The 13,579-nt window shown below is 39.4% G+C and overlaps 1 protein-coding gene across 1 annotated transcript; it reads left to right on the top strand.

Moving 5' to 3' along the window:
* The first annotated feature begins 383 nt into the window (after positions 1 to 383).
* LOC140245767 (uncharacterized) lies at positions 384 to 12,680 on the top strand. Its single transcript, XM_072325316.1, has 9 exons — positions 384 to 516; positions 1,551 to 1,751; positions 3,244 to 3,315; positions 5,485 to 5,598; positions 6,587 to 6,733; positions 8,337 to 8,516; positions 9,226 to 10,497; positions 11,010 to 11,096; positions 11,774 to 12,680. The coding sequence occupies exons 1-9, from the start codon at positions 411 to 413 to the stop codon at positions 12,148 to 12,150; spliced, it is 2,556 nt and encodes an 851-aa protein (XP_072181417.1). The 5' UTR covers positions 384 to 410; the 3' UTR covers positions 12,151 to 12,680.
* The last annotated feature ends 899 nt before the right edge of the window (positions 12,681 to 13,579 follow it).

Raw genomic sequence — 13,579 nt, 5'->3', positions numbered from 1 at the left:
GTTTCTAAAATGATACTCTCTTCAACTTACCACTGTATTTATACAACTCTTCATTTGAGGCATGCAAATGGGATTCCCTACCTTTAAGAAAGTCCTTGCGATGATGGAGTGGTGTATCATTTGTTCTAAGGACACCTTGCAATATTAGCTTTTAGCTGAGACATATACAGTATGGCAATTTCAAACTTCTTAACCCTTACCCAAAACAGCATTTAGTGGCCTATGTTCCAGCCTGACAGTGACTTTGTTTTGCCTGGGGTAAGCAGGTGATGAGTGGATTTGTATCAGTCTGTACCACATGAAATTTCTGTGGTTTGTAGATTTTACAAACTTGTCATGTTGAGAAAAATTGCTCAATCTGTTTTGCTCCTGCAGAGCCAAATGAAGAGATTGCGAGGGAGATTTTAAACATGGTAGAGTCACTTCGGAAAGGTGTTGGCAGAGGTATTGTCATGCTTTCACTCCAGTTCTGCAATGTCTTGAAAAACAACAAAATCCTGACTCAACAATTTGAAGGTGAGTTTTTGACATGCTTACACGGAACAGTCTTTATGCAAAAGAATCCGTAAACACCTTATGTTCTCTCATCCAATTTCTATACTGGCAAATTGTTTCCATCGTTATAGGTTATTGCAAGTATTCAGCTTACTGTCAAAGAAATTTTGATAGAATGAAATTTGGATATATACGTGTAATGCAAGAAAACTGCTGGTCCTGGGGACTTCCCTATAATGAGAGTTGCCTGTATATAATTTGTGTTAGGAAATTCTCTCTCTTTAAATGTTTGATTATGATCTAACTATCTTGACTCATTAAAACAACAATGACACAATGCACTTTCAGAGATTGTCACTTCCTTCAGAAGCTGTGCCATTGAGTCTTGTGTCTTTGACACAGTTTTTTTGTTTTTGTTTTTTTTTTTGTTTTGGGGTTTTTGTTTAGCATTGGAAAATGAAGTCTGTGGCTGAATGAATGAAGGATCAGATCCTTTGTGAACTTGCACCAGACATGGCAGCTAGGGATGTGTGGTTTGTGGGCACTGTCAATATCCAGTCCTGCATATCATTTCAAATTCATATTTTATTCAAATGGCCAAGATGGCAGATATAGTGTTTCCTCTCAGCTGTTGCATGAGATGAGTTTTGGACAAAAGAAAATTCAACAAACCCTAATATTAGTTGATCAATTTCGTTTCAACATTAGATTCTGCTGTGGCATTCACAGCTTCACTTGTTACAAAGGACCGCTTTTATTGCCAGTTCCCCCACTACATGTCTTTAAAAGGAGCTGCCATGAGGAAAACAAAGATGGATTTATATGCAGACGTATTCTTCAGAGTTTATACACTGGTTATGTATTTCAACACCCTTCTAACAATTGTTATATATCAAATGTCTCTTTATATACAACCTGTAGATTTCAGTATACCCAATATCCAAGTTGTTGTGTGGCTGAGATGTTGCGGTCTGTACACTGTATGCACAGAAAAAGCAAAAAAACCTCTCCTTTAGAAATCGCAGTGTCGTAATGTAATTTCACTTCTGCTACAGAGAAAATCTTGGAGGATCTCAGTCGACCAAGCATGGACCGTCGCATTGCCTGGCTGTTAACAGAAGATGACATGATGTTGAAGCCCATCGTCAGCGAGGTGTTCTCTGCAGATTTTGTCGATCGCATGAGACAAATCCAGCCTGCAGTACAGAGCAGTACAACACCATTGGATGCCAAGGCCATTCTGAAGCAGTGGCAAGGTAGTGAATTGCCCAAAGACCACAAAACGAGTGCGCCCATGAAATATTTCTCTCAGACACATTTCACAATACCATAAACCTGTCATTATTATGACTTGTCATTTTTTTCTTTTCTCAATGAGTCATTTAAAAAAGTTAGTGTTCCTGACATCGCCCTTCCCATTTTGATTGTAAGTGCATAATAAAGGAGACACAATATACATACATGTACACAAGAACATAAAACTCCTTTCTGCAGTGTTGTAGGCTTTTGGTTTTATGCTGGCTTATGAATTGCCCAAAGACCACAAAACAAGTGCGCCCATGAAATATTTCTCTCAGACACATTTCACAATACCATAAACCTGTCATTATTATGACTTGTCATTTTTTTCTTTTCTCAATGAGTCATTTAAAAAAGTTAGTGTTCCTGACATCGCCCTTCCCATTTTGATTGTAAGTGCATAATAAAGGAGACACAATATACATACATGTACACAAGAACATAAAACTCCTTTCTGCAGTGTTGTAGGCTTTTGGTTTTATGCTGGCTTATGAATTGCCCAAAGACCACAAAACGAGTGCGCCCATGAAATATTTCTCTCAGACACATTTCACAATACCATAAACCTGTCATTATTATGACTTGTCATTTTTTTCTTTTCTCAATGAGTCATTTAAAAAAGTTAGTGTTCCTGACATCGCCCTTCCCATTTTGATTGTAAGTGCATAATAAAGGAGACACAATATACATACATGTACACAAGAACATAAAGCTCCTTTCTGCAGTGTTGTAGGCTTTTGGTTTTATGCTGGCTTATGATATATAATTACCTGTCCCAATAATTTTGTTACAATGGGAGTGCCATGTAATGATAAAAGATGCATTTTTTTTTTTTTTTTTTTTGGGGGGGTAGGGGGGGGGGAGTGGGGTGGATGAGGGGAGTGTCCACCATTTCATGGTGCTGAAAGGGCTTTACGACATGACTGACCCACTGAGTGATGGGGTTATTTTGATACAGATATCATCAACCTGTGGGACATAATTGTGAATTTTACCACCATGTCCTTCATTCAAGAATTAGATGGACCTGGCTGAATTTGTTAAATCTCTACATAAATGAGAATCTGACCTATAAATGCTTGCAAATTTGAGGCAGAAGCCTAAATTTTACTATTTTTAAATGTTTTACCAATTTGGATGACTTGAGGATTTAGTGATTTAAAGGTTTTTGATGATATTGCTGCACAAATGAACAACTGGATATGACCAATTAGAGCTCAAGTGAATAGGACATTTTCATTTTTTCTTATGAAACACTAACAATGAAAGTAACAGGTAGTAAACAGGTATAGCATCGAAGGACAGAAATGATTTCTTAGACTGGATATGAGCTGATTAAACTCAGCCAATGAAGCATAATTACCCATCATCACACCATTTTCATGGAAGGTAAAATGGTTTTATTGATTTATTTATTTTGTGTTCTTGAAAAATTATCTATCTTGACAGGTGCAGATGTTGAACCTCCTGGAGATATGGATGTTTCGAGTCAAGAGGAGACAACTCTAAAAGTGGAAAATGGTGCGTCACAGTTTTCCATGTAGGACGATGATATGGCTATGTTGGTAGCGCATCTGCCACCCAACCCAAATGATTTGAGTTTGATTCCAGAGTCAGCTGAGCAATGTTGTGTGTAATCATACCATCCCCTGTAGTAAGAGGCAAAACACTGTCCCCCAGATGTAGTGTAGGATAGAAAGTGGAAGTACCGTATGTGAGAGTCACAACTAATGCATAAAAGATCCTGCTTCATTCATTAGTTGCAAAGAACTGGGTGCTAATACGGTGAAGTGATTAACATACCTACCCACACAATAAAAACCAGTAAATAATGTTGACCACTTGTGGCTTCCTCCAGGTAACTAGCAGTAGTCAGCAAATGATATTTACCAGACACGATGTGCCGTACGCTCGTATGCTTGTACAGTTTCTCATGATTCAAAACATGGTTGCCACGACATAGTCAGGATGACTTTGAAGTCCAAGGTTTATCCTCATATCCACAGCATGGCAAGGAGCAAAAGTTATAGTTGTTGGAGTTACTGGGGCACTATAGAACAGATATTTTTTAATTTTGTTGTAGATTTGCCAGTTCCAAATTCATGAATTTTGATGTCTGGAGACTGTTTTGATAGGCTGACTCGATGTGAATCAAGGCTACCGCACACTTCACGACTTTGCCACAATTTGCAGGTCATACGACCTTGAAAGGGTCTAGGGCAATTACCCCCTGGACAATTACCCCGGACCCTTCCCCCGGCCCTAACCCAAACTCCGAACCCTAAACCTAACCCTAACCCTAATCTTTACTCTAACCTTACCACTAACCAGTATTTAGCTAGGGGTAATTGCCCTGATACACCTTGAAGACTGGAAGTGTGATGTTATTAGCCTTGCCAGTTTCCAATTGTGCGACTTGGTGTTAATGCCAGCCATAGAGATTTGACATGTCAAATTTCCAGGACCGTTTGTGGACTTTCAGCCTATTGTGCTACAGTATAATGTGCTGAAGCCAGAATGGTCATAAACCTAGCTGTGTAGTCCGATTGCATAGTGTGTGGTGTCAAGTCATGCAACTGGTCATATGACCCGGCTTGCCTCTCTAGTCATGCCACTGGTCTGATTGTATTGTTCATGGTGGGCTTAAGACATGCAAACATGACTGACAAATTTTTTGATGTCAGTCAGAGAATTTTTGCATGCCCGTCACCTGCAACCATCAAATTTTTCCCCAATACTTCTCTCAAGTACCGTATGCTATTTGAGATGAAGTGGCACAGATAAGAGTTTGGCAAAATCTCCAAAGGTTAAAAATCACAAACTTTTGCTGAAAGTGTCAGTGTTCAGCCATAACTTTTAGCAAGCAGCGGCCAGTGGAAATGTAATTTGGTAAAAAGTTTGTAAACATAACGAAAAATTATGTCCATGAAATTACGTATCTTTCTCCACACCTGTCTGAACTCTTGAGGAGGTATTGCACCAGGGCCCCATTTTCATAAAAGATGTTTAGCAACTTCCCATGGCAACGGCCATCCAGGAAGCTGGATTCTTGTCATTACCATGACAATTGCCATTCCAGCAAGAGTTGCTTTCATTATTATGAACTTTTTATGAAATTAGGCCCTGAATAGCAGGTTTCTGGTGTTCAATCAAATATGCTCTCTCAGTGACGTCATAGTGCTTCTTGTTTGTCATCACTAACACACACACACACAAAAAAAAATTACAAAAATTCACTACGTAATCATAATATTTCTATGCATATTAAAGTGAACAGCCAAAATGGAAAAGATGGAGTTAATGAAGGAATATTTTCATTTGAAAGCAAGAAGCATGTTAAGACTTGTAATTATGACCCACAGTCGTGTCAGTTGCTAATTAAGCATGGTCATGAAATTGGATTCAAGGTTGTGAGCTACTAAAAACTTTTTTTTTTTCAGAGATAGAAGTACAGTATTCTTATCATCAAACTTAGGATATAACCTCCAATGTCAGATGGAATTTATGGATTTTTTATATGAGAATGTAGCAATGAGACAGTGAAATACAATACTATACCATACAATTGATGTTTGAAAATGCTTTTCCGCATAAGGCTCAGAGCGCTTACAAAATTACAGAAATGGAACATTTATAAACACAAACAGAGTAATAATGCCTGCTTCTCTGATCATTTTTGCTTGTGTTCAGTTCACATCGTCCATGGAGGGGCCAAGCAAGCAGTGCGTGAAATCGGTCGCGAATTAGAAGATGGCTTTGAACTGGAGGAGACAATCAAGTACAAACTGTACCATGGAATAGCAGGTAGGTATAGTAGGATGGAATGCTAACCTCTATTGCGCCTGCTGCGTATTGTGCATATATTTTCACTACCCGGTAGTTCTGTCCACATGAAATTCTATATATAATTAGACAAAAGGATTGTGCTTCAAGGGGAATTTACTGCAGTTATATTCAGAGAAATCTTGATGAAAGGAGGTCGCCAGGCGTCCTGATTGTACTTCGCTATAACTGGTACCTCATTATAAATGCACTAAAAAAGAGATCCCTTGAATACAATTATGAAAAAAAAAAATGGGGACTGCCAAATTCATCACGTTAAAAGCGGTAACTTGTAAGGAAGTTTGTTAGAATGACATTTTCATGTGTATGTGAATTTCACTGAATGCAGCCACATTGACACTTTCAAGATTCAAAACTTTTGAATGGGTAGTGTGATTTTCTAGCATTTTTTTTTTTTTTTTTGCAATGCACGCTGGTGTGTTCTACTATTTCGGCATCCACTGAATCCACATGTACAGTGTATATTTGGGGTAAATTCTCCTTTATATATGTATGTTTTCTCGATGTCGTTACCCAATGTGATCTGCAGTCTTCAGCAGGGAAATGGAGAGGTGTATTCAGACATGAATTGTAGGCCAATATTCCAGATATGTAGTGAATCTTATAATCTTATTTGATGATCATTCCCAACTGTGTCATATGGCATGCATGCGGGAGTCACTTTAGACTGTTACAGAACATACAGTCAGCTTAACAATGCAAAATTAGTGCTAAATGTCATTGGTTAGTACCGAATATGTAGAAATATTAGATACTCTGTAATGCTTTCTAATTCTAACCATTTTCTTTTTCAATTTATAACTTATCCTCCGTCTTCAGTCTGTATTTTCATGGAATATGATTCTTGAAACTCAGAGGGGTAGTGATTCTATGTACAAATTAAAGAAGCGGTGTTAGAAATCAATGTGAACCATTGGGTCGATTCTTTTCCATGAAAACAATTATGCAGCGGATCCTGGGATCATTGCCAAAGTCGTGCTGAGTGAAGTGCAGGCGGTGATCGAGAAAGATGGGCCCAACACTCTTGGGGTGGTCGTGTGGTGTCCCAAGCTCCTTGACATGATGGTGAAATCAGCAGACAAGGAGATATTTGAAGGTAAGACAACAAATGATGCAGTTTTTGGTACCCTGAGGTACCAAATAAAAATGCCATTTTGTTGGTTTGTTATTCTCTTTTTTTTCCTTTATTTTTATTTTTTTTTAAATAGCGCTTTACTTTGATTTACCAAAAAAGAAAAAAAAAAGGTGGGTAGTAGTAATCTTTACGAACATTTTGTTGCAATATTGTCGAGCTCAGAAGTGCAGCAGCATCATAACATCAACACTCATGGCACACACTCCACCAGTGATGAATGTATCATGCACAGCACAGCACTATGCATTACCAGTCTACAAAAGATGTAAAAGAGGTGATCATAGGACAAGTTTGTGGATTAAAATGATCTCATTCTGAAGTACTGTTCATAATTGTAATAACTTGATTTGAAAACAGTATAGAAAGTATTATTAGTATTGTTATTATCATTATTGTAATTATGGTAAAAAAAAAAAACTTTCATAACAGGGCTGAATTGACACTGGAATCATTAGTGCTGATAGCTAATGTTTGCCCCCCATGATGGCAGTGTGTAAATATACATCTTACAAAACCAAGATGGCACCATACAATGCGGCACTCCGGGGTGTGAAAGTACCCCGGGGTACCACGTGGTGCATCAAAGTGACCCTTTTCCACCAGAATGAATTTTGTCTTGACTTTTCAATCCTATGTCTTATAAAGTGCTTGACCCATGGAATTGTTTTAATTTTCCACCCACAACTCTATAAATCCTCTTCCTGTGTCATTTCTTGACATGTTTTGATAAAGGGATGGTACAGTATTGGTGGAGATGAGAATTGGGCTTTTAACTTTTTGTGAGATATCAAGAAAACACTTACGATATAGTACAGAGCATACCATTTTAAGAGGAATTCAAAGTTTATTTGATGAAAATCGGGTTTGGAGTGACTGAAACATCCAAAAACAAAGTAAAACAAAGTGATCGTAATAAAGTGTGGGTCCCACACTTTATTAGAATTGCTCTTTTTTGGATATCTCGGCCATTTTAAAACCAATTTTCATCAAATAAACGTTGAATTCCTCATAGAATTACATGCTCTTTCATATTTCGTGAGAGGTTTCTCGTTATCTCACCAAAAAATGTTTGAAACCTGAAATTAGGTCTCAACCAAAACTATATGATCCCTTTATGCTGGAAAGTCTCTGCATTATCAAGAAGTTAACTCACGGTGGTAATCTGGTAAAAAAATGTGGCTCTATTTACAGTTTGAGTTTAAAATTTGCTGGATAAAACTGTCCTATGGAACTATCACCTCTACCATTCTGAATATCTTTTGTGTGGTAGAGCAATTAAAGACCATCTTCTATCCTATGAACATGTTGTGAATACTTGCCTGTTGGATATATACATTGTACAAGTAGAGTTCAGATATTTTTGGAATTTTTCATTATTCATCGTTACAAAAACAGACTTAATTCCTTTATGATGTGTTTTATTTCTTTCCTATACAGTCACATGAAAAAGATTTAATAAATGTTTAAGATGCACAAGTTTGTTGCAAAATCAGTTGGCGAAACTCAAATTTGCGGGATTGTGCTGCAATACTGTGAAGTCACTGTTGTCAATGTCCTTTTCCAGACTTGCTCATCAATTGTGGAGGCGGCAAAGTGTTTGTCCACTTATGCCTTGGCGTGAACGAGTATGTGATCAAAAGTGGATTCCAGAAGCTGAAGGGGCTGGGCTTTGTGCCCATCGAGGTGAACGAGGATGGATGTATTGATCTTAAAAATCTGGTGGAGCGAATCAAGGTTGCGTGGAGTAAGTGGCATCCTCCCTCCCTCATTGTTTACTTATAAAGGACAGTTCCGGACCAGTTAAAGACATAATTTACCATTTGCAGATGAAACAAAAACCCAGCATTAGTGCTTCAAAATAGTTCTAAAATGTGAATTAGGGATAGAAACAACTACTGTAAAAATTTGAACCAGTATAATCAATGTTCAGTTTAGTATTGTTAAATATACAAAATATGAACAATAGTAATAATGAACATTTTTCCAGACTTAACCGTCTACAGTTACGGTTTCGTGAGAAAAATAGTGATATCTCCTTATATTTTAGGCTTTATTGCAAAAATTTTACATGGTAGGATGTTTTGTGATACAACAGACCTACATATATGCATCAAAAGTGATAGCTTGAAATTTTTTAAAATCACTGCTCCCAAAGGTAAACAGGACCTTTGAAAATTAGTCTCAGAAGACCGTGAAAACAATATATGCACAAAAGTGAAAATTAAGAATTAAGGAATTTATGAAATAACGCAGTTTTGCTAATTTTCACAAAGCAATTCTTGAAACGTCAATAGTCAATGGCAACATTCCCTTCTTGATTACTTAATTATATTTCTGTTGGATATGCAGTCATACTGATTGCTGCATCTTTATCAAGAGTTGAGTCTTTGTTCATTGATTAAAAAGAAAGAGGAGACTGGTGTTATGAATTACATACTTTTTTTCCACTACAGGTATGCCAGTGAAAGTCCCAACAAAGCCTGTAGCACTATATTCAGATGCAGGAGACCAGCAGCCATCTCCCCCAGTCTGTCGAGATGAAGGTGAAGAGAGACAGAGTTCTGCTGATCGAAGGTCATCCCACATCAGTGAGCCGAGGGCATTGGCGTCAGAAGAAGGATGTCGCCGTCAGTACCAAGATCTGGGCCAGGGGCCCGTGGGTACCATTGTTGGAAACCCTTGCAACCAGAACGAGCAAGGCGGACGCCTCTTGCCCTCGGGGTTTCAATCCCACAGTTTGCAGTATCACGGAGGAAAGAGTCCAGGAGCACCAATTCTGCCCACCCAGGCAGCCGGGGCGTCAAGCGGGATGTGTAGCTCTGGAGAGGGAAGGTCGAAGGTGATCACCAATGATGGGGGATCCTGGAGTGGTGGTCCAGCTGAGTTTGCTCCCAACAGTGACTCATTCATGGAGCGGATGATGCAGCAAGGTCAAACCTTGGGGGATGGAGGATCACCTGGAGGTTCCTTTCCACAACAGATGATCCGTCCTGGAGGAAATCCTGCACTGACAGGAATTGGTGATTCTCCCAATGGGTCTGGGATGATGTACAGGCAGGCAACCTCAGCTCAGTCATCTCTGGGCCGCTCTAGGTATGTTGCCGACAACGTTTCCCTCTCTGTGACCTCACTCCCTTCTTCTGTGCCGCCTTTTGGTTCTCACGAGCCCGTAACACGCCAAACAGATCCGACTGTCGAACCTGTGGCAGGAAATAACCTCAACAACACAGCAAAGATCACCAATCAGGAGGGTTTCCACTCCCTTCCTTCAGAGCACCAAATGGCATCTCATTTAGGATCAGACTGCAGCTACCCAACCTCTGCCCCACAGAGGAGCAAGTCTGTTGACCCAGAAGGCCAGAACCAGAGGCCAACTGCCTGCAAGTTCCCACGAAGAGATAACATGGACAATGTGTCGTCAGCTGTTAGTGGTCCCTCCTCCCAGATGCTTTCGTATGGCAGTCAGGCCAAGGATTGTGCTGTTCCCTTCCCGTCCTCCATAACTTCTAGCCAGTTCCCAATGTCGTTGCCTACTGCATCTATCGGTGATCAGCAGATTCACTTCTCTGGTTTGGAGTCGATAGCCAAAAATAGATTGTCGGGCTCTGGGGACCCTCCGATTGTACAGTGCTCATCTGAGTCCTATAACATCAGCAATGACCACCAGCCACACTATGCCTTCAATGCACCAAGCGTCAATGCTTTCGACCAAGAGGACTGCAGAGGTAACTATTACTGCAAATTTTCTGCTTGCCAATTTGAGAATTCCTTTCTTGGACGTTACAAGGCGATAATGTTGGTGTCCACAAAGAAAATAAAAAGAGTTATAGTAAAGCTGTGCTACTTGTATTTGCAGTAACTATTCAGTTTCTCATTGTCTCCAGAGTAGTAACAGATTGCCATTTATGAAATGTGACTTGAAACCCTCACAACACTGGCCATAGTGTGGAGACATTATCTTTAGGGGCATTTTGTTCATTCATTTATGCTCATCACCAATGTTATGGTCAGTTGTAAATTCAGAGATTGAAGATTTCAATACTTGCGACAAAAATTAATAATGGTAATTAAATGACCTAGGCAAGGTTCAAATAACAGATTTTTTTTTCTTCTACTTATGAAACGCTGGCGGTGAGTATTAGAGTATATAGCAAGGAGACACATCATCAAACCTTAGAATATGATTTCAAGGACTAGATTTGACTAGTAGTCTATCCCTCCTGTCACTTTTCTCCAGATTTCCAGAGTCTCCCCAATCAGGAAGTAGCTTCAAACTTCAAGTCCCAGCCAGCTGGAACAAGTGTGAAGAACAAGGATAGAATGGGTAAGTTACAAGATAAGAAGAATCTTGTATATACCCCATTTATACACACAGGTGGGCCCATGAGCACTCCTCTTTGTTCATACAGAGAATCACCACTCGCAGAGACCACACATGAAGTGTCTGAAAAGGACATAAATATTACGGTGACCTACGGGTGCTCAAGAACTTCTAACAAACATTTAAACTGTATGTGCATAATTGATGTCTATGGGCCTACTGTGAAACACGATATTTTCACGGCATGAAATTTTCGCAAGTTGCCTTTAAAATTCAATGCATATTGCGAAGACAAAAACTTTATCGTGCGTTTTAATTTCGCAAATCTACGCCCATGAAATTTGTGAAATTAAAATTAATTTGTTTTACAGTAATCAAGTGTAATTAGAGTCACAATATTCAGTGCTGCAAGAAGATATTTCATACATTTCAGTTTGAACTGTACAATGTAAATGCTCTAAGGTATGCATTATGTTATGATGATTTGTATACATTGACTGATAATGCTTTAAAATTAGTGTGCAGTGAATCTCTTCAGTATCTTCCCCACAGTGCATACCATAGTCTTTGTCTTTGTAACAAAGTGCTCCCAGTCCCACAAATAATATGATGTATTGTGCTGTTCATGCTGGACTGTAATTCATGCTTTAATACATATCATCTCTCTATTCAAATTAAAGGCTATGACCAGTCATTCGCAGCATCAGAGACGAAAATCTTGTCATCACGTGACAGCATCAATCTGGAAGAGGAGAAGAAGAAAGAACCTGCAGATTGCACCATTGCTGAGATGGACAATAATTGTAGGAAGATAATGAAGTATATGCTGGACCCAGAGAGCGCGACTGGTATGAACTGGAAAGACATAGCTCATCACTACAGGATGGACGGCATGATGATACGGTACCTGGAACACAAAAACAAGGACCACACAGAAGAGGTGCTGAATTGGATCAGCCAAAAATGGCCGCAGGAGACATGCAGACAGTTGAAACTTGTCGTCAGACAGTGCCAACGCATGGATGTTGTCCGCAAAATGGAGAAATTTGGGTATTGAGGGGGAATAAGCTAGCGTGCACTTCGTTTAGGATGATAATTCCCTGCAAGACCATTCCCCCCTTTCTTTTCTAACCTATTGAGGACGAGTCCCGAGTATACTCGGACAGGTGTCTATGGGAAATTCATGTTGTAGTAAAATTAGCCCATCCTCAGCGGGTTAAGCATCTGTTATGAGGTGTCAAAGGAGGCATTATACATTTTTGGGGAGTGAGAACAGAAAAAGGTTCATTACTGGTGGGAATGATCTTTTATCTGCTAAATATGTTCATGGCGCTTGTGTCATGGCCATGGTTGAAATTGGAAGATGTCATGGAAGATGTCTATTGCATATGTAATCAAAGGATAGCTACAGTTATCTGTCATCTTAGGATTATGAAGATAGCGATTGTAACCATGTAGATATGGGTGTAAAATGCTTCAGCTTTCATGTTTGCAAAACTGTAGGGAGATATGGAAAAAGTTATTCCTAGCTTATATCACATATTTGGTATTTATTTTCCAATGAATATTCTCCAGATTTTTATTTTTGTGACAAGTTTATATTCTTTTGTGTGAAAGGCAGATGTGTTGTTTTGTGATATAACTACATGTAGTTATGCCAGTGAAGAGTGTCATTAAGAGACATTCTCATTGAAGGCAATATGTGGCATTCTCATTGCTGACATCTGACAAAAAGAGTAAACGTACTAGCCTGACATTCCTGTATGTGTGATTGTACTGTAAGCTTGAGTCTTCGCTGCCATATTATTGTGATTTTATATTTTGCTTTCTCTTGTCTTGCTGTCTGGATTGTTATACTGTATACGCTGTTATTTTCGAGAATGAGGAGGTCATACACATATTCGCGAGGTGTTGTTTTCTCGTGCTGACGGCGACACTAACGTAAATGTGCTATTACCCTAGCGAATGGAGACATTTTTCGCGTGTTGTTAAATTCGCGATCTAACTGAGATTCGTGAAATTTGCGAAAATTAAACCCTCGCGAAAATAACAGCTTATTCAGTACTATAATACGCTAAGTTGTTGTTGTCGCAGCCTTATGTATTTCCTGTTTTATTCTGCCATTGCTGGTTTGTCTATCTCCTCGGAAGCCCTCGGCTCCGGGCAGCTGCGACCGGTGCCGTCAGCCGCGGGAGAGTATCCTGCATCGAATGGCGCAGGTTTCGTCCGCACTCTGCCTCTGTGTTCACGTCGAGGACGACAAAGAAAAATTAATTAGATAGATGCATAATTCATTTTTTTGCGTGACGAAAGAGCTGAGCGGTGCTGGACTCCTGCTTTCTCGATCATCCATCTTTTAGCTTGCAGAAACAGTGGGATACTAAAGATGATGGGTGCAGCGAAATCTCTGACATCTTCTGGCGGACACGCACGCACACACACAATGTACTTTATAGAATGGGTAGCGAGAATCCTGCGATCTCATT

The sequence above is a fragment of the Diadema setosum genome, chromosome 1 (assembly GCF_964275005.1).
Source record: "Diadema setosum chromosome 1, eeDiaSeto1, whole genome shotgun sequence".
Classification (NCBI taxonomy): domain Eukaryota; kingdom Metazoa; phylum Echinodermata; class Echinoidea; order Diadematoida; family Diadematidae; genus Diadema; species Diadema setosum.
This window is presented reverse-complemented; position numbering and strand designations above follow the sequence as displayed.